Source organism: Choristoneura fumiferana, chromosome 7 (assembly GCF_025370935.1).
Source record: "Choristoneura fumiferana chromosome 7, NRCan_CFum_1, whole genome shotgun sequence".
Taxonomy (NCBI): Eukaryota; Metazoa; Arthropoda; class Insecta; order Lepidoptera; family Tortricidae; genus Choristoneura; species Choristoneura fumiferana.
In genome coordinates this window covers 2,019,461-2,041,754 of record NC_133478.1, presented here as the reverse complement: position 1 = coordinate 2,041,754, position 22,294 = coordinate 2,019,461, and the positions used below count along the sequence as shown (strand labels likewise).

General features: G+C 37.4%; 1 protein-coding gene across 1 annotated transcript in view; it reads right to left on the bottom strand.

Moving 5' to 3' along the window:
- Window positions 1-22,294, bottom strand: part of LOC141429879 (1-phosphatidylinositol 4,5-bisphosphate phosphodiesterase-like) — a 75,074-nt gene that overhangs the window by 19,262 nt on the left and 33,518 nt on the right. The window contains exon 2 of the mRNA XM_074090438.1: window positions 4,948-5,061. Coding sequence (XP_073946539.1) covers window positions 4,948-5,004 — 57 coding nt within the window. The 5' untranslated portion in view covers window positions 5,005-5,061. The remainder of the gene's footprint in view (window positions 1-4,947; window positions 5,062-22,294) is intronic.

The following is a 22,294-nucleotide window of genomic DNA, read 5'->3' as shown; positions in this document are numbered from 1 at the left end:
TTGGTAGGTATTTTAACCCCCGACGTAAAAAGACGTGGCACCAAAGTGGCACCGTAGCTCATAAACGGGTGGACCGATTTGAAAGCGGTTTTTATTTATTTGAAATCAGGTTTTCTAGCGATGGTTCTCAGATATGTTTCATCAAAATCGGTTTAGCCGTTTTTGAGATATTGAACTGAAGTGACAAAGTCGAGGGTTTTCCAACATTTTGTTTGTTAGGTTATGTTACGTACGTAGTATATGGTCTAAGGGAAATGTGGGTTGTAAATCATCTCGTATATTTAACACATTCGGCCCCAGTGACAAAGTCTGTGACTTTTTAGTTCTTACTCCTATACATGACAGTGACACGTATTTGTGACTGCTGTGGGGTGGGATATGCGTATGCATAGTGTAAGAGCTTAGTCGATCGTCACATTCGACTCCGGCAACGTTCCGCTAAGCCCTTACGCTATGCCAGCCTTTAGGAGGTTCGAATTATGTTGACACACATGCGTATGCGTGTCACCGGCGCATAGGAGTATGAGTTTTTGATAACAAACGTTGTGTTACTGGCACCGGAATGTGTTACGTCAGTGTTTTTAGTTCTTATTTCTATGCCAGTGTCACGTATTTGTGATTGCTTAGTGGAAGAGCTTAGTGGGTCGTTGTTGGGGCCGAACGTGTTAAGTCCTACTGATGGGCACGGGCCTTCTCTCAGAATGACCTGCACAAAGCTAAACCTGCACAAAGCTGCGAAGCAATTCAATGCCCTCTCATTCTGAGGGGAGGCCTGTGCCATGCAGTGGGACGTATATAGGCTGGGATGATGAGGATGATTAATAAACACGAAATTAAGTGTTTATTTAGATATAACACTACTCGTTCGCCAAAGAGTTCTAGTACCTAATAGTCAGGACATGTTACGAGGATTCGAAGCTACAAATTTAAACATAAACTAATCGTAATAGTTCTAAAAACAAAAAAAAGAGAATTAGCAGTTAGTTAATCTTAATATAGGTACTATAAGATCAACCTATACTATAAGGCTGCGATCATGACATCAACAGGCAGCGGGGAGGCGAGCGTTTTCTCTATTCATTGCGTGTGGTGCCTAGTAATCACAGTACCTATCTACGTAGGCCACGCAATGAACAGAGAACATATTCACCGCCTCGCCACAGTACAACACGTTACTATTTGCACGGATATATATGTAAACTATGCCGACAAAATGATACAATAAAAAATAAAATAAATATTTTTTTAGGGTACCTCCCTAAAGGTAAAGTGGGTGTGATTTTTTTTTCTCATCCAACCCTATAGTGTGGGGTATTGTTGGATAGGTCTTTTAAAACCATTTTTGCATTAGGTTTGCTCAGACAATTTTTCGATTCATTGATTTTTTGCAAAATATTCAACTTTAAAGTGCAAATTTTTATTAAAATCGAGCGTCCCCCCCCCCCTCTAAAATCTAAACCAGTGGGTGGAAAAATTTGAAAAATTCAGGCTGGTAGTTAAGTATATCAAACTTTCAAGGAAAACTATAACGGCTAAGTTTGCTTGAGAATTATTAGTAGTTTTACTCTTAAATAGCAGCCTAAGGTATAAAATACCTAAATTTGGAAGATTCCGTATAAAATACGAAATCCTTAAAAAAATATTACTTAATTTTTTCGTAATGGCTACGGAACCCTATTTTGAGCGTGTCCGACACGCTCTTGGCCGGTTTTTTATACTGTGGCCCCGCTGTTCGCTGACGTCCAGTCCGCGGCCTAAACGCTACAGAAATGAAACCAACGAGAGTTAGATGTTATATGGATCGATACGTGAAGTGCATTGGAGTAAATGAGATCATGGTCTATATTCGTTTGATTGCTTTTACTTCGGAACCAGGTCGGGCCTTGGTAGTGTAAAGTAAAACTACGGTTGTATAGCTATGTCAGACGGATGGATGATCGTAATATTCTTATGTCGCGTTTCTCTACAAATAATTCTAAGTAAAATTTCACTGATCAAAGTTTTTTGGGCTGGACGATGATAAGACCGTCGCGGTCGCAGAGAACTTTTTTATTATACACCGTGTTATTTTTGACTTACGTTTATATTAAGGGAGCAATGAACAGGTCAAATTAAGTGGTTTTCTCCAAGACAGTAGTGGCCTATCTAACTATATATAATTTAAAAAAAAGTGTAAAGGTCAATCAATAAATAGTGTAAAGATCAAAGAAAGAAAGAAATACATTTATTCACAACACAGCAATAGACAACACTACACAAGACACAACAATATTATTAAGTGCGACAGCATAGATAGTAGGTAGAGATATGTATGTGTGCGGTTGTAAATTAATGTATGATGTTTCTTTAAGTTCGTAACTAAAGCGTTTTTAATTCACACGGCCAAAAGGAAATTACCAGGTACAGTCGAATTCATAAACGTGTGAGCAAAAATTTTACCAATAATATCTGACTGAACACGCATCTACCCTTAACAATAGAGTCGTTTTCAGATATTTTTGATCAAATTTTTGCTCACGTGTTTTATGAACTCGACTGTACCTAGTTTATATCAATAAATTGAGCCATCTGTCAAAGTTGATGTACATTTTGCTCCATAAGTTTTAGTGGACGCCATTTTGAAATATTATCATACCCTACAACCACTTCGAAAGTTTTGACGAATCTAATTACATTAAACTTATAAAGAAAAAAAAAGAAAGAGAGAAAAGAAAGAATGAAAAAATACTCATTATGTTTTCAGATTTCAACCGAGGCTAAGCTAATTTCCACATATTGTACACTGAATTTTCAGTTGTTCTACTTCTATGCTATTTCAATCTGTTCAGGCCATCCGGTGAGAGACAGACGGACAGTATGACAATTACAAATGTACTTACAACGAAACAATTAATTCTTGTTTACTTTACAAATATCGCGTAGGTATTTATGAAATTCACTTCGAAAAAGTATATTTAGGAATTCTAAGATTTCCAAGGGATATTAGAAAAATATATTCTGCCACTATATAATATAAAAGATAATTATGAAATAAATACAAATAGAGGCTGCGAGATTTTTAGAAATTCCCGAGAGAGAGACCTAGCCAATTCATATCGTTTCGTGAATATTTGTTATGAAAGTATTTTTTTAGGATGGCAAAAACTTTCATAATCAATGCGTCTCTTTCTCACAAGTATAAATAAAAGGGGACACACATATCGACTCATGCCGTGCTTATAAAATAAATATATTCCGTGTCATGTAACACTCGTGGCTATAGTCGGTTGCCAAACAGATGACAATCGTAGGTCAATGACTTGCGGTCAAGGGTGAGCGTAGACACGTGCGTTTCGAGGTGAGATGATGAGGTATTTACCTCGCTCACATCGCTCGCGGAACAGCAGGGCTACTCGAAGTTCGTATCGTACGGTCCCTTTCGCTCTCGTATTAAATAGTATAAGTGTCAGAGGGACCGCACGACAGGAACTTCGAGTTCCGTAGTTGCCCTGCAGGCCCTGTACTAAAACGAAGTGCAATAATTCTGACGCTTATGTTATTTAATACAAGAGTGAGAGGCACGGTACGATACGGACTTCGATTTTCGAATTCCGTAGTAGCCCCCTACACACAGACTTCGAGTGTCGGAGGAGGAAGGTTTTTGAGTAACGACCATGCACAGGAAGGAAAAACTTTGGCAGGCCTCCCACTGGGTGGACAGAGGACACCGCCAGATGTAACTGTCGTCGAGTTGTCTTTATAGCGCTATTCGAAAGAATAAGGCAGGGATGGGGAAATAGATTTAGAGATGGGCCATACACAATAATTACAACATTTCCGCAGGCCAGGGAGCATTTTTTGAATAAATTTTAATCTAATCAAGTAAGTAAGTAGTTTTATAGCTCTTGTCACTGCGACAAAAGATGTATTAGGAGCGAGTTCTCGCCAGCAGTGTGAACAGCCAGCGATCAACTATTAATGTGTCTCTTTTACTCACACTCACACAGGATTTTATATCTTTTGTTCGATTTTTGAGCGAGAAAATAGTCTAAACCAATCGTTTCCTCGCCGGCGGTGAGACAACTGTCTTATTTAGATGACGAGTTTTGATCGCGGGCCGGATTAAATCTTGTCGCGGGCCGCTATTACCCCATCCCTGGAATAAGGCGTTTACCACGAAAATGAGGCGGTTGGAACGCTCTAATATAATGACCCCGTGAACCTGCAGCTTTGTAAGGATTTAAAAATCACCAGCTCTTGTTTTACATTACACGTTCCAAGGTTCGTCGGGAATGCGTCTGACAGCTCGGGTCTCAAAGGAAATGTCTAATCAAAGACTTAATTTGCGAGAAAAATTAAAAAAAGTCAAGTCAGCGTCAAGTGTACGCCGAAAAAAAAAACGGCAGAAAATGCCGCTTGTTATAAATGAAGGTAATGAAAGCGTTCGTAAATAATTTAAGAAAGAAAAAAAAAATGTTTATTCGGCATATAAATAAAGTACCTAACATACATTAATTTAACGTAATGTTTATAGCTGAAAGGGCTGGCAACTCTACTGAGTTATATTACTATATAGCAGCAGCCAAATAATATATTAAAATATATATTAAAAGAAACAAAAACGTTCTAGTCGTGTCGTGCTAGCTTAATGTGAAATTATACTTGAAATTTACCATAAGTTGTTAATTAGCTGTTGGTGCTCCTTTAATAAATAAATAAATAAGTTTTTCGGTTAAGGACAATATCACGAAGAAATCGGCACATACACTATCTAAAATGACTCTTCACTGCATACGTTTCATTTTGGAAAGGGGCTCTATTAACACTATCCAGTCTGTAGATGTCTACAAATTTTCACGGAACCCTCAGTGAGTGCGTCCAACTTGCACTCGGCCGTTTTTTGAAGTCGGTTAAAATTCTTTTTCTAACTTTTAGTTATTTCATGAAAGGACATATTCACTAACTTACCTGCAGCAGTGGCTCTGGCACTGGGATCTGCCAGTTGAATTCGAACTTTTTTGTCATGGTGTGAAGTTCAAATTAGTTCAGCACGGAATTCAGCGAGCCATCTTCAGCAATAATCTGAAACAATAAAGGAAAAATAAATATTTTAAGGAAAGTTGTAGGCAATTATTGAAATGTAATTTCTTAGATTCTTATAAAGATACTCAGTACTTAGGGCTGACAGATTATTGTGAACGTACACCTATGCGTTTAAATGCACAAACGACTGGGCGTATACTACGAAGTCTAAAATTTGAACTTCGTATCTTGTCATCTCTAATACGCTAATATTGTTTAATACGAGAGTAAGAGGGACGGTACAGTATGAATTTCGATTTACGAATTTCGTAGCAGCCCTCCTCCTGTATAAGGGAGTGTTCCTTTGATTCGCAGACAGAAATTTCATAGAATTTATTAACAAAATTGGCCCTTGTATTTTTATTTCGAATATTATTGTTTCAACGACTATTTACCTGAAGTCAAACCTACATCATATGCCTACTTATTGATTATTATATAAAATTACTTAATGAGTTTTTTTTTATTTGAAACAAAATTCTAACAAAACTATTTTTTTTTTACTTTAACTTTTAAACTTTTTTTTTTATTTGAAACAAAATTCTAACAAAACTATTGACAACGTACAAGCGTATTAGGTTAGCAGAGGTTTCCAAAAAAATCAGTAATTTTGTAGCGCTCCCCATTTTTTTCACCTTAAAAACCTCATTTTTTTTTTCTGGACCGCTTACCACTCCCATCTAGGGCTCCAGCACCCACAACAGGGCGTTATCACCCACTTTTGGAAAGACTGGGTTAGGGGTTATCCGGCCCATAGTTGATATTGGTCTAGCGAGTCGTTCGCCCAAAAAATAATTGTGAATTGAGAGACAAGCGGACACACAACGAAGTGATCCTAAATTGGACGCTGTTACGCAATAGTGTGTCAACCCCGATTAATTGGGCAATACAATGTCAACCCTTAGAAAACAGTTGACATTGTATTGCAAAATGATAGTAGGTTATGACTCAGTAGGTATTGCAAAACAGCGTCCCTATAAGGGTAATTTTTTTGAGTTACAGAATTCTAAAAAGCGTGCACATAAAATATAGCCCGAGCGCTACTTAGCAGGTTATAACTAAACTCCAAATTCGGGCAAAGTGAAAAGTTCCCACTTAAATATTAAGTGAGCATTAAGCGCGATGTAAAAGTTCCTTTAAAATCATCTTAATAATGGCCAGTCGTTCAAGGGAGCCGTTAAAGATTACAGTGACGGAGTTTCGTAATGATGACATTAAAGTTACTTTAATGGATGGATTCTTTCGGTTTTATAGATTTTCAAGGAGACGAATTACTGTGTTTATCATCGCCAAAATAATGGTGAATTATTTAAAAAGATAACGGAACGTTACAATTACTCGTAGTTTGAAGAATATATCGATGAGTCTCCGTAAGGCGTTACACAGAACTTTAACGGGTTTTTTGTGTTTCAGGTTTCAGTACAAGTTTCTTGCGGGGCATTCTTTATGCCAATTATGGTCTTTCCGAAAGCGTTGGTAGTATAAAAAAATAATTATGTAAAATCGCCGTTTGCGGCCTAGGTACTTACGTTTGGATTTTTTTGATTTTCGTAGATCTTCATATTTTTTTTATTGGCAAAATAAAAAATACGATAGGTATGCAATTTTTTTTTAAATCTTACTGACAGACTAATTATGTTTTAGAAATCCCCGACTTTTACCCGACTGGCCGAAGGAGGATTATGTTTTTTGAGCTTATGTTATGTATGTAGTCCATATCTTTGGTCCTCGCTGCAGCGTAAACGACTCGACGGATTTGAATACACGGAGTGACACAGAGTATATAATATTTCAATATAGCGTCTGACAAATAAAATATGGCGGAGGAATAAAAAAAAATTTTTGTATTGTAACAATATGGATATCATATAAAAGCTAATAATTAGCCCATTCTAAAAATATATATGTTTTAATACTTTTAACCTACCATTTTCACAGAAATATCAAAAAAGTATAAAATAAAACATCAAATTTAAAAAATCATAAAACCCGACTGCCTTAAAATCTAAAGGGAAGAAAATAAGTTTAGTGGTCTAGAGAACTCTGTTAAGTGGCTAATTTGAAGTTCAACAGTCGGGACCCATTTAAATCGTAACCAGCTCAAAAATTCTCGGTAAGGGGTCCTGAATGTTGAACTTTAAATTAGCTAGGTACTTGACAGAGTTCTCTAGACCACTAGACTTATTTTCTTCCTATTCATATTTTAAATTTAATAAAATCAACTACCTACAAGGAACTGGCGCAATTCGCCCACACAATTCTAGAATTCAGTTCTCGGACTACGCAGTTCTCGGACAGAGTTAAAGAGGAAATTATGTACTCGCTCACAACTTCTGGACAATGGACATACTTCCTTCGCTTCGAAATGCTCCGTAGTTTCAGATTGTAATCTTTTACGGTTAGTCTATTTAAGAGTTGTTCTGTAGGCCACTGTGGTCGTTCCGTGACTTCGTTTCAGAGGGGCTACTATGAAATTCAAAATTCGTATCGTACTATCCTTCTCGCTCTCGTATTAAATGATATAAGCGTGAGCGGGCCGGCAAGATACGAAGTTTGAATTTTGCACTTCGCCAGCAGGGCTACTACGAAACTCGAAACTCGAAGTTCGTATCGTACCGTCCCTCTCGCTCTCGTGTTAAATAGGACAAGTGTCAGAGGGACCGCACGACAAAAATTTCGAGTTTCGTAGTAGCCCTGCTGGCCCTATACCACGAAGTGCAAAACTCGAACTTCGTATGTTGCCGTCCCGCTGATGCTTATGTCATTAATACGCGAGTGAAAGGGACAGTGCGATACGAACTTCGATTTGCGAGTTTCGTAGTAGCCCCTCCGGATTCCTGATTGACAATATTTCATTTTTTTAACACCCGTAAATTACTACAGGAATCGAAAGAGTTTTGCCTCCTGAATATGGGAAGATATTAATTATAATTTATTTCACCATATTTAAAAAAAATACAAAAAAATAACGGAATTTGCCAGAACTACCACAGAATAGATATGTTTTCTTTGCCTTTATCAACAGAAAAAGGAGCTGTCATAATTTTGACAACGTCAGATTTACGCGATCTTTTTTTAATAGAGACTAGACAAGTAATGGTTCTATTGTGTGGTAGTTTTGGAGTTATGCCCTTTTAGAATAAGCACATCTTAAAAAAAAAAAAAAATAATTAATAATCGTAGTGAAGTTTTAAAACTATCAGAGTCTTTCTCTTTCCAAACAGAATACCGAGAACGAATCAAATTTAATTATAGTCTTAGAAATATGAAATCTTGTCAATTGGAGGGGTTCGAAACAGGTCACTTGATTGATAGTTTAACCAACTTAGAAAAATTTGTAAAACCCCCCGACATTGTCATTTCAAAGTTTAAAATTTCAAAAACTGCTGTATCGATTTTGATGAAAAATAGCTAAAATTATCGCAAGGAACTAAACTTCAAAATCATGACCAGCTTCAAAAATTCCCAGCAATAGGACCCGACTGTTGATTTACTTAACGATTTTTAGACTACTAGATTCATTTTCCTTTTTAATTTTTATTTTAAGTTTTTTAAGGCAGTCGGGATTTTTGATTTTTTTGATTTTTCTGTGAAAAGTTTTATTATAAAACATTTGGAATGTGTTAATTATTAACTTTCATTTGCAACCACCATACTGCAACAACCAGAAATGAGGAGATACTTAGAAGAACAAGGGTCACCAACATACAGCCAAGCGAATTAGCTCGTTGAAGTGGCAATGCGCAGGCCATAATATAGCACGGAGAACAGATGGCCGTTGGTGACGAAAGGTTCTCGAATGGAGACCGCGGATCGGCAACCGCAGCGTAGGACGTCCACCAACGAGATGGACGGATGACCTGGTTAAAGCCGCGGGTTCACGGTAGATGCAGTCCGCTGCCAACCGAAGCGACTGGAGGTCTATGGGGGAGGCCTATGTCCAACAGTGGACGTCCTACAGCTAAGATGATGATGATGATGATGTCTACAACAATTTAAGAAAACCCTCCATATTCTTTTTCTCGGACACCATTTTGAAATATTATGGAGGTACCCAATGTCACTCCGACCCGACAGCTTTAACGAAACTAATGACACGTCATATGTTGGAACCGTCGTCCAGCCGTTCGTTTAGGCCACAAAGGACCTAAGTAATATAGACATACACATACATACATGTCGAAGCCGCCCGCCCGCCATTACGAAAAATAATCTATATAAATAAAATAAAAGATTTAGAACCACGTTAAATATAGTAGATATATTTCAGCTTTCACAAGAGAAACAATGATTTACCTCAGACATGTCCCCGAGGCCGTTGACCGCTAGTTTTTACGACTTTACGGGTCATTGCCGTATTGCAGGGAGAAGTAGAGACAAAATATCACGTACACCGCGTTTTTCCAGGAAACGTAGTTACATTACTTCAATATTCACGGGGTCGAGCCAAGGTTTTGTAAACAAAAGTAAACAATGGAGGTATGCTTTCGGAAAATGCCGTACTGGAATTTCAGGTGAACTATTTATTTATTTGTCTAAAGCAATTATTACTACAGATTACAACCTAATGGAATGCAGGCACTGTTGCCTAAAAGAGCTCGCTCCTCCGTAGCGATAAGGCAGATTGTTGCTAACGATTGCTATGTATTGTTTTGCTGAATAGTGTATTAACTACCTATGTGGTGTTCAATAAAGAGTCACTGTATTGTATTGTAATGGTGCCTAATTTATCATTTTTCTCAAAAAACGTCCGTAAAAGTAAGGTGAAGTGCATGTTAATGGTCAGCGAAAAAATAAAAAATTAAAACATTCGGAATTATAAAGGTTGCCTGGAAGAGATCGCTCTTAAGCGATAAGGCCGCCTATTGCTTACCTTGTAATTTTTTCTCTGTGTATCTGTTTTCTGTATCGCTTACTATGTCTGGTGTACAATAAAGAGCCTTTGTATTGTATTGTCATTATAAAAATCGGTATTTTGAAATTCGTGATTCCGACTTTCGAAATTTAGTTTTTCGTATTTATGTAGTGTACCCAATTTTGTCATTAGCAAAAAGTGACAGCTGGGTGTGTCGAGCATCAGTAAATTTACCTTATAAGCGTTAGTAAAAGTCTGAAGCGGAGAAAGCTTTCATGCCACTTAAGTAATTCAATTTTAACGAGAGGCATCACCTTTTTCTAGAACATTCAATTAGAGTTCAGCCCTGTCTGTCACACATTAAGCCGTAAGTTATTATCTAAAGTAGACGTATACCTCTAAGTCTATCTATCTTAGCTTTACCCCGTTAATATTAAATAAAATTATGTATTTAAGTATGTATTTATCTATATAAGTTTGTTTATCCGTTGCCTAGTATCCATAGTACAAGCTTTGCTTAGTTTGGGACTAGGTCAATTGGTGTCAGGTGTCCCATTATACTTATTTATTATTTATTAATATTAAATCAATGTAAAGGTAGTGCCACCAGAGTCACGCACACAAGAAGGTGCAGTGTATGACAGCGGGATTTTGACATTAACACAATGAATGTGTGAATTAAATGATTAATTCATTCTCCTTTATGCAACCCAAGCAACCAGTTCTTCATAATTATAGCTAAGTGTGTAATCATTCACTTCAATTCAACTCCACGAGAGTGGGGCACTACCTATAAGTACCTATAAATTTCCTCTTTTAAATGAAAATCTGATATTTCCTCGAAATGGTTCTCTATCGTTTGCCCGAATTTCATATGCCCGAATGTATCGTTTTCTAGAATTTTGATTTGCCATAAAGTAGTTTATTTCTGAAATAGTAATTTTTTCATAGTTGATATTAAACTAACCGAACCTAACCTACTGCATTTTATATGATGACATTTAAAAAAATCCTGAATACAGCACGGTTCTATATATTTTATGGCAAACGTTGGTATGGCAAGTGAAATTCGGGAAAATGAAATTCGGGCAAGAAAAGGTAAACGCCTCAAAATACCTAAATTGTGATCTTATAGAGTCTTATAGGTACTGCTTGAAATGAAATGCTTATGCGACTACATTATAAGTGAATATGCGATTGTAAAGCATGATCTACACACTCATCATCCCAGCCTATATACGTCCCACTGCTGGGCACACAGGCCTCCTCTCAGTTAGTTTCCCCTAGTTACCGCACGGAACCAATGCGGATTGGGAACTTCACACGCACCTTTGAAGTGCTTCGCGTTTGTGCAGGTTTTCTTACGACATTTTCCTTTACCATAATACCCAATTATCAATCAAACTACCTTTAATTTCACACATGGCTTTAGAAAAACTCAGACATACGATTCTAGGTTAGAAACCCACGAGCCTCGGCTTGAAAGGCCATAGGTCAATTCAATTCAATTCAATTCAATTCATTTATTGCTAGAAATCAATGTAAGTACAGATTTTATTATTACAATATAATCAAACCACTAGGCCGCCACGGCTTTTACGGGTAGATTATTTACGGCTAACTAATTATTCAAGGAGACCTATGTCCAACAGTGGACGTCCGGTGGCTGATCAGATCATGTCAGCCGAAAAATGACCACTGCTGGACATAGGCCTCCCCCAAGGCTTTTCATGTGAGACACACGTTAACAACAATCTCCAATAACTAACAATCGTTTATCTTACATATAAAATTAAATAATAACTTACATTCTGGATTTGCATTCTTCAAACTTTAGTTTGTAATTTATAGTATCTTAATTGTTTGCATATACTGCATGTTTACCTGCTAAGTCGGACTGGTTCTGGCGGCCGTGTTACTAGACTATTGTGTACCCACTATTATTTTATTGTGATACCCACCATACCTTACATTTTGTACTACGAACTTACTTTTGTATTACGAACATATCTAGAATTAGCATGTGTTAAAACATAATTGATAAGGACGTGGAATCCTGACCCACCGTGATACAGTTAACACTAGTACGGGGGTCAGATGACGCTTACTTAGCTACTGTTTTATTCTGTAAGTACCTAATGTTTCAATAGTATGTAAGCAGTAATTTATGTAACATTATTTTCTCAATAAACATTTATTTATTTATTTATTTATTTATTCAGACCGGTCTTGTGCCTTCCGCATCCATCCCGCGATCTTAACCAGGTCCATCTTGTTGGAGGCCTACCGACCGCTCGTCTTCCGGTCCGCGGACGCCATTCGAGAACCTTCTGACCCCATCGGCCATCAGTCCTGCGAGCAATGCCCCACCCACTGCCACTTCAGTTTCGCAATTCTTCGGGCTATATCGGTAACCTTAGTTCTAAGCGGATAAGACACTGCGAAGTTTCCCGAACGCTGCCCAGCCGATTGCCGGAGCCGGTGACTGATGATGATGATGAAGTAACTAATCACAAAAAATAAGAAAAAGTCCCGGAATACTTTATAAGCGCTTCAGCTGAACTTTCCCGCGGGAAATTATGACTCACTACAGAGCAAATAGCATTCATGGATTATTTTATTAGATTAGACAATCTTCTAGTTTCATATATAATTATAACTGGCTTGAGGAATCTATAGGTACTACAAAGAAAATAATAGAGTATTTGAGTTTCATTTGTAAAATCATAATACAAATAAATAAATAAGTATTTATACATCACAATGCGCATGTTTGGAAACTGCCTTTTTACGTGGATCATATTTCGTAAAAAGTTCGTCATTTTCGCATTTTAATTTGTACTGTCCCAACACAAGTCTAAATCCCAAGTGACTTTATAATGTTGCTTTGAGGTTTTTTGGCAGTTTCGGCACATTTTCCACGCAAAAATGCACTGGAAAACGATATACGTACGTGATTTTACAGTCGCCATCTAATATTTCGGAACGGCCAAGGTGATCAAAAATATCGAAATGCAAATAGTAGAGTGCATAGAATCCGGAATACGGAAATTCGTCGAAGAACTAAAGTCACTGACATAGCTGGAAAAATATGCAAATTGAAGTGGCAATGGGCAGGCCACATCGCTCGAAGAACAGATAACCGTTGGGGGAGAAAAGTCCTCGAGTGGCGACCACGAACCGGAAGACGAAGCGTTGGCAGGCCTCCCACCAGGTGGACTGACGACATCGTGAGAGTGGCGGGAAACGGTGGATGCAAGTGGCAAGTTGTCGTTCATTGTGGCGTTCTAAGGGGGAGGCCTTTGTCCAGCAGTGGACGTTCTTCGGGCTGATGATGATGATGATGATGAGAGTGCATGTTCCGATAATTTTGACCACCTTGGCCGCTAAGAAATATCTGATAGCAACTGTACAAATTGTGTAGGGTTAAAAATCTCGCTTCGCTCATTTTTTGCGTTTTCAATTGCGTTCAATCACGGTTCTGACAGAATATCAGCGCTGCAGGCGTCTAACGCCTCAGCATAATGGTGTCAGCAGCCGTTTCACTTTTGCGGGGACACACAAAACCATATATTTGAATTTTTGTATTTCTTTTTCTTTTTTTTTTGTTTATTTGTGTTTGCTGTTAATTGTTGTTTTTTAGTTTTGTTGTATTTGTGTGTCTTTGTGAATGTGAATAAATGTCTTCTATTCTATTCTATTCAATGGTTCCACTCTTCGCGCGCGGAGCTTTAAAAAGCCTCAGAGCCGAACTTAGTTGGTAGCAAGTGGTCAGTTCCATTAGTGCTCAACTTGTTACTTAGTGGGAACTTTTCTCGGACTCGCGCAACACTCGGACGGACCTAAGTTACGGGACTGGGATTGGCAGTTCCAGAAAGTTTCTTACTTAACCTTCGACGCCAAAATTGGGTTAGATGGTTGTAGAGTGTGCACATGTTTTTACTTTATGTTTAGCCAGTCGACTGCAAAATATATGGAGGTTTGCCGAAAATTCTAATGCAATGAAAAAGTAGTGACTACTATATTTTTGTAGTATTTAATAGAAGTTTCCCTGCCGGCTGCGCGGCCGCATTATTTATTCGTTTGGGATATTGCTGTCTTTATCGCTCGTGACATAAGTGCTCGCAGCCGTCCCCCCCATGCCTTCCGCAACGACGTTCGTAATTTATATGGAAATAGCTGTAGGCTTTTCAAGATTTGGGCGGTTGAATTTTGGGTTAAGTAAAGTATAGCACAGAAATCAATGATATTTTACAATCAAGATATTTAGTATATTTTCTATGCTGTGGTTTTTTCGATTTTTGTAAAAATGCTTTATTAGTCTGTAATTCTCGTGCAAAGTTGACATCCTTTTTTGTCGACTTTTGAGCTCCTGTAATTCTGATATTACACATTTATATGAAAATCTGAAAAACCACAGGCATAGATAACAACGTCTAGTCCATACTTACAAAATTTCATCTATTTCTGTTGCCTAGTTTACAAATGAGACCGGGACTACGTTTGTATGGAGAATGGAATGAAGAGACTTCTCTTAAGTATGCTTTATAACGCATGGTGCAAATTTGAGCGTTGTTAATAAATAAATAATATTTTTTAATGCACACACTTGGGTGCCTATTAACGTGGATCAACATGTCCATAGAAAGTTTGTCATTTCAGCATGTGACTTAAGTGTACAAAATTATTATGGATTTTTTTCGCACACGCGCGGTCCGTGGGGTTTTTTTTATTTTTATTTGTCAAATGAAAAAAAAGTTCAAGTTCAATCATTCTAGACAATGAGATTAAAAGGGTATTCATAAGTCTAATACTGCTCTAATTCAGCTTTTTTATTGTGAGCTTATGTATTTGTTTCCCCATCCCCAGAAACTAGACAATTCTTACTTTACGCATTCGTATAACATACAAGGGTTCTGTTGTCACCTTTCGGTTACGCGACTCAAAAAATAAAGCAAATACAAATTATCCTGCAGCACATCATGTCTAGCATATATATACACTACTCAAAAGAATATAAGGGCCACTTTAATTTGACCGGTAAAATTAAATCAAAAATATGTTTGGGTTTTTAATTGAATACATGTCATTGAATGAAAAGTACATTTCAAGTAGGTACTGTGTTATGTTGTATTAATAAAACCATTTTTAGACAAGGAATGTCATAAAGAATTTTATTTATTAGTATTTTGTTTCACCCATAAAATTCGGGTGGCCCTTATTTTCCTTTGAGCAGTATATGTATGTGTTGCATGTCTGCAGACAACTAAGGTCGCATAAGTTACGTGGATGCATGCATAAGTTGGTAACGCTAGGAAGTTGGTGCTAAGCTCGGACGTTAGTTAGCACAGTAGTTAAGTTAATCTTAATTGAGTTGCAAACTGCTTGAAGGAGATATTACATCCGGCCTTCCGTACTCCTAATATAGTTCCAGTATGTTGATAGAGGTGGTGGATTATTCTCTGAGCGGATCACACCTCGTTACTATGATGATCATCATCATCATCTCAGCCTATATACGTCTCACTGCTGGGCACAGGCCTCGTATGAGAATGAAAGGGCTTGGGCCGTAGTTCCCACGCGGGCCTAGTGCGCATTGGGAACTTCACGCACGCCATTAAATTGAATTGCTTTTTATTATGTTGATCAAAGAAGTAATTACTAGGTAAATATTTAGGGGTTCCGTAGTTTAAAAAGAAAAATATATTAACTCTAACAAGATCATTTCATTTTCCGTATGTCAGTCTGTGTGTCTGTCAAGTTTGTTTGAATGCGTGAAAGTATCTAACGTAAAATCATTTGCACCGGGTGGGCCCTGTAACAAGAGCAAAAAAATAAAACAAGTTCTGCTACTCAAATTAAACTACTTTATAAATAATTTTATCATTATACTTATTCCAAACAAATTAAATGGTATTTTCAATGTACGGCATCCAATAGTCTAAATCAGGGTTTCTCAAACTTATGGGTCCACGTACCCCTGTTAAATCATCATCATAATATAATTTACCTATATTATTTATTTCAATAAAAGGTAACAAATATAGGTAAGAATCATCTTGCCAACTAAAATACAAACTGAAACAAAAAACAACAAATAACAAACAAATAAGTAACAAATTTGGAGTTGAAATAAAAAATACAAAAAGACTCCAAAAACCAATCTTAATCATCTTGCTAGTCTTGCAGCCTGGCGGTTTTTGGAGTCACGTAAGCCTTGTCGCGAACCCCCTACCGTCGAATAGCGAACCCCTAGGGGTTCGCGTACCCCACTTTGAGTAACCCTGGTCTAAATGACATGTCACGTATCAAAATGACGGTTTTCGCAATACATTGCTTGTCCAATTAAACTTTAAACTAAAATAAAAATCATAATAAAAGTTATTTTCAAAAGTTGTAGAACTACGGGTAAATTAGCTCAAGATGATGAGAAGAGAAGAGTGGAAGCTGTGGTTTTTTTGCTCCTGTTACAGGGCCCACCTTGTATACTATTTATGAATACCATGTGTTAATTCAATATTATCTTTTTTTAATAAATGCAATTAAACAATTATTAAATGCAATTATTATTATTATTAATTGTGTACCTGTTTTCTGTATCGCTTACTATTTCTGGTGTACAATAAAGAGTCTTTGTATTGTATGTATTGTATTGTAAACGTCAGAATAAATTTAATTTCTTTCGTCCTGCTTTCATCAGAATACCTGGGCGCCCGAGCTTTGCTCGGGCTAAAACTCGATACCAAGCGTTTTCCCAGAGATAGTTTTCTTATGTTAGTTTTCTTTGTCTTCTTCTTATTAGTATTATTTTATTTAATTCAATTTAAAAAAAAACATGTAATTAAAAAAAATATATATAATTATAAACAACGTTTTACCTTACAAAATTTAGATATATACAAAAATTGCTCGTTTAAGGTATTAGATAGCGCGAGGCTGTTCAGAATCCTGACCGCGACCATTTTCTTGAGTTTTCAAAAGTTTCTAAGGTTTTAGCATGCCGTCCCTCTTCAAATTATCGTTTGAGAAAGAGAGGCGCGCTAACCGCGCACTCGCAGTTAACTGCGTATGCGCACGAAGCAAATGCTTGTTTTAGAAATAGATATATTTTTTATTCGCACTTCGCAAATTACATACTTACAACAAAAAATAAAAACAAGTATTAAGTGCGTGTTAAGTAGGTATTTGCGAAATCGCGAAGCGGTCTCAGCTCAGCATAGTGATGGCAGTGTAGTGTAGTGTAGAGGTGTTTTCATTCAACACTCGATCGTATACGTATCATACACGTGGGTAGCGGGAGCAAAATTGTTAATTAACTAGTATAAGGCTGAGGTTGCACCTAAAGGGGGGGAAAGACCCCACGTTATCTTGCAAAGTATCTTATATTTACAAGGTGTTAATTAGATAAACAAAAACCTGAATTCTTTGTTGAGAATCGAAAGGAGTATTGATTAAGCTATATTTCAAATCAGGTTGTGTTTTGCAGTCAGTTTGTTTTTCTTTTTCTTCTAAAAAAAGCGAAGTACGACTGACAAATATAGTAGATTGTTCAACGAGGGACTAAAATAAGCCATAATGATACGAGTTGTTTAGCCACCCGAGCAGCGAGCGAGGGTGGCTATAGTTCGAGTGACATTATGGTTGTTTGGTCTCGCGTTAAGCACTCTACTTTTCACTTTGAATGCGATGAAAAAAAACGACGTTCTATACAAAATTACATTATTTTTTTTATAACGCACGCTTAATACGAGTAATAAATAAAATGATTGTGTATATTTAGCCAACAGATTCCAATTTGAAAATTATTTTTAAACTAATATTGGACTCCTCCTTTCACAAACGCCGTGGTTGGCTGTATAGGGGTTACTAGGGGTTAAAAAATACTTTAATCCCTAGAGATTAATAAGAAGCTTTAGTCCCGATATGCAGAGACTAGTAACATTTTAAGAGTATGAGAAGTGAAAATGAAATTATACGAGTATGAGTGTGTATATAGAAATCAAGTAGGACAAGTCAAAGTCATAGCAGAACGACTATTTTTTGAAACTGAAGGTATAAAAAAAGGCAAACTTAAAATAAAAATAAAAAGTACTGGAAAATAATTTAGTGTTTCGCATCTTACACCTAATCCTTACTTACACACATTCGCATTTTAGTTATGATAGGATTGTTGTAATCTCATCTCAAGCTTAGGTACATAATACGACCTTACCCTAAGGGAGAAGGGGTAATCGTAGCATAAAAGGGTTGCCCCGTGCCGGTGGGGAGGGGGAGGGGTTGGGGGGGGCAAACGTGGCAAAACACGTGGCACGTGGCTCATGCTTTCAATTACCAATTACAGCCGTTGTTTTGCTTTAATGAAACGGGTGATTCGTGATTTGTAATTTCAACTTCTAAAATAATATACTACCCAAAATGTTTCGTTCACAACAACACAAGACACAATATTGTTACAAATAGACAACACGAAGGATGTGTCCTTACGTCTGTTGGGCACTGTTGGGCATAAGCCTGCTTTCAATAAAGTTACACTGCACAAAATTGGAAAATATACGTTATTGCATAAACTATAATAGCATATGTGCGTGCGTGCGTGTGTGTGCGTGTCTGTTTAATAGTTGCGTTTAAAAGTAGGTTTTAAAGAGATCTTCTGTATCTTGGTAATTCAGTGTAGCACTAGCACTTTTTATCTAATGCTCGATCTTACTGTCGCGTGGCGTGGTTTGGCCTATCGCCTCTGAAGCAGAGGTTCTTGGGTTCAAACCCCGGCTCGCACCTCTGAGTTTTTCGAAATTCATGTGCGGAATTACATTTGAAATTTACCACGAGCTTTACCCAATCCGCACTGGGAGGAGGCCTGTGCCCAGCAGTGGGACGTATACAGGCTGGGATGGGTATAATTTATTTAAAAATTACGACTTACTGACCTTTCCTTAAGTATAAAATGAAATAGCACGCATTGTATCACTACATATTTTATTATCATTATTTTATTTTTAATTTTATTCCAAATGTCGCATTTGCTGAAATTACAACTGATACAGACCCGCTTCTCTCTCGTGTCAAATTGTTGTACGCGTTGCAGCTCGAAAGCAATTTCAAAAAATTATTAACATTTTGGTAGTTAATATTGAAATTAAAAATTATTGCAATATCGCTTCACAGCGTTGAAACCAACGTATAGTTACTTTTTGTGTTTGTATAAAAAATACACGTTGTATATTCAATCTTTATCGCATATATCTGTAGTAAATCAGGAAGATGAAAATATATCCACGAATGTGCTATTTCGTTAGATCACTAATAGGTATAATCAGAATCAGTACCCCTAGTGTAAGTTTTAGGTTACAAAATACGTCTCGATCGCGTTCGCGTTAAAATCTCAATTTGTATGGAAACACTAACATCGCAAACGTTCCGCTAGAGGCGCTGTTCGTGTTTCCATACAAATTGAGATTTTAACGCGAACGCGATCGAGATGTATTTTGTAACCGAAAATACGTCTCGATCGCGTTCGCGTTAAAATCTCAATTTGTATGGAAACACTAACATCGCAAACGTTCCGCTAGAGGCGCTGTTCGTGTTTCCATACAAATTGAGATTTTAACGCGAACGCGATCGAGACGTATTTTGTAACCGAAAACTTATAGTAAGGGCACAGATTTAATCGTCTCTAATGTGGAATTGAATTCATCTGTCTGCATGTCCCGTTTTCAAGCCTCAGCGGTTCAGCAATCGCTATGAAGACTGTATTTACAAATATTATCGCACTATACTTCCTCTAATTTTCATATATTGTATGAAATCATTGTTTTCATGTTAATTTAAATTCGTATATTTGTTCCCTCCAGTGAAGACCAATACAACTCGACTTGAAGCGATAGTGTTTTTTTGTACACCATTCTATTCAGAGAAGTGCTGTTTTTCAGTCTAATTAACGTGTTTCTAGCTTTTGAAACAAAAAAACAAGTTTATATATCAGCTGGAGTTAAATAAAAGTTGATAAAATCTGATATATAGAATTCTCGGGTCACAATGTTTGTGACCAAGCTCCTCCGAAACGGCTTGACTGATTTTTATCAAATTTCTCGTGTATATTCGGTAGGTCTGAGAATAGGACGTAAACTATTTTTCATACTTCTACGTAGACGTAGTCGCGAGCAACAGTTAGTAAATAAATAAGTCCTGTAACTGGGTTCAGCAAATATCATAAATGCTCTAATCCTCTTGCAATGCCAAGATTTGACTTTACAATTATTTTGCACCAGTCATTAATTGTCCAGTAGTTTTTAAATGTTTATGGTGCCATTGTATTGGTTACTCCATTTTCCGTAACTAGAACACGAGAGCAATTAAATTAGCACACAATAGAATAGAAGATTTTCTATAAACTTACCATTCAAGGTGTGTCAATGTTCGAATTACATTATTTGATGGTTAAACCCTTGGTAGAGCAGAATAGACACGCCTAATGACCAGACGAGTATTCTATTTCAATGGAATTTGGATAGAAGGTGCAATCAAAGAAGCGATATTGACTATGAAAAGGTCCTACCTTGCTTGGTGATTTAGTTTCCTCGACTGTACCACAGAATAAATAAAGTACAGAAGCCTCACTGCCGTACAAAAAGTGACATTTAGGTATAAGAATCGTGCCTCTCTGTCCATCGCATAACTCGTATTCACTCGTACGCGGCACGTGTAGTGGAATAGCACATTCTAGGGGGCCCCAGACATCTACTTGTAGCGGAAAATAAAGTCGCGGAGTGAGCCGCGCCTGACTGTACACAATGTTTACTTCGGCCTTTACTCCGCAGGGAAGAAACGTACAAGTAAATTGGCATGTTTATTGCTTGTTACCATTGACCTCGGACAAATCACTACCATCGTTCGGCTAATCATTCCCAATTTGTTTTCCATACCGTAAATGGATTAGAGTCGGCCTCCGGCGGCCTAGAGGCCTCGGCCTGGCCTAATCACGTTAAGGGGCTTCGTTAATGCCATTGTGGAAATTGGATTTTTTTAAAGTAAAATATACCTATATAGATATTGCCCGCGAGTCAGTCTGTGAATTAGTTTTTTCTGAGGGAACCATGCAATTTTCTGGGAAAAAACTATTTTAGGCCATCTCAGGGTCTCAAGTCATGTGTTTATACATACAGCTTTAAGTGTGAAGAGAGAACAGAGAGATAGAAAGACTTTATTTTCGCATTTATAATATTTAGAGATACTTACAAACTTATTTTATACTAACGCCGACTTATCTAATGTTGGGGGGCCTGCCATAGCATTCACCGTATCACCATCTCTTGCTACCCTCATGCTCTACCATGTGAGCGAACAAAGCAGTGAAAACGATTAGGATTCCGAGCGACGGAAGCCACGGTGGGGTTATTACTTATTAGACATACAAGCAAAAGCTATTTACCCAAACAAATTTGCCAAACTGCGTTGTGCCCGTATCAGGTGTTCACGGGTTATTTAACATAATATTATACGGCGGTTACAAATTTGAGCGTCGTATACCTATGCAAAACGCCCTAATATTGTGGCATTTGATTCAACCAAGTTTGGTTTGGTTAGAGTCATGAAATTTGGTATGTAGATAGTTGGACATCTGGAATAACACATAGGCTGCTTTTTATCCCGATATTCCCATGGGATAGGGATAAAATCTTGAAATAACAACCGCTGGGTTTAGAGTCATGAAATTTGGCATGGGTGTTTTAATTTAACTACAGATTTAACGTCAATGAAAACCACGATGTCAATTTAGGGAATTCCCTCGAGAATTTAATAAAATCCCGTTATTTCAATTCAACTGCTGTATCTAATGATTTACGCGTGCGAAGCCGCGGGTAAACGCTAGTATATAATAAATCCTACTTATATTATAAATGCGAAAGTTTGTGAGTGAGTATGTTTGTTACTCCTTCACGCTGAAACGGCTGGACGGATTTGGATGAAATTTGGTATGTAGATAGCTGGACATCTGGAATACAACATAGGCTACTTTTTATTCCGATATTCCCACGAGATAGGGAAATCTAGAAATAACAACTGCTGGGCTTAGAGTAATGAAATTTGTTTTTTATGCAATTTTTAAAAATCCCAAAAATTAAATTCAGCTGCTGGATCTAATGGATTACGTGTGCGAAGCTGCGGGTAAGCACTAGTATAATTAATAAGGTTAATCCTTAATTTAGTATTACTGACGTCAGAGCCCAGTGAGTCCGGCGTGGGAAGCCCAGTACCCCAGGGACGCTGCCTCGAGTAGGTGTGGGTCGTTACGTGACTTGAGCGAAACGAAACGAAACTGGTGACAAGAATCATGTCACTGGTTACTAAAACCAGTGATTTTAGTAACCAGTTTCTTTC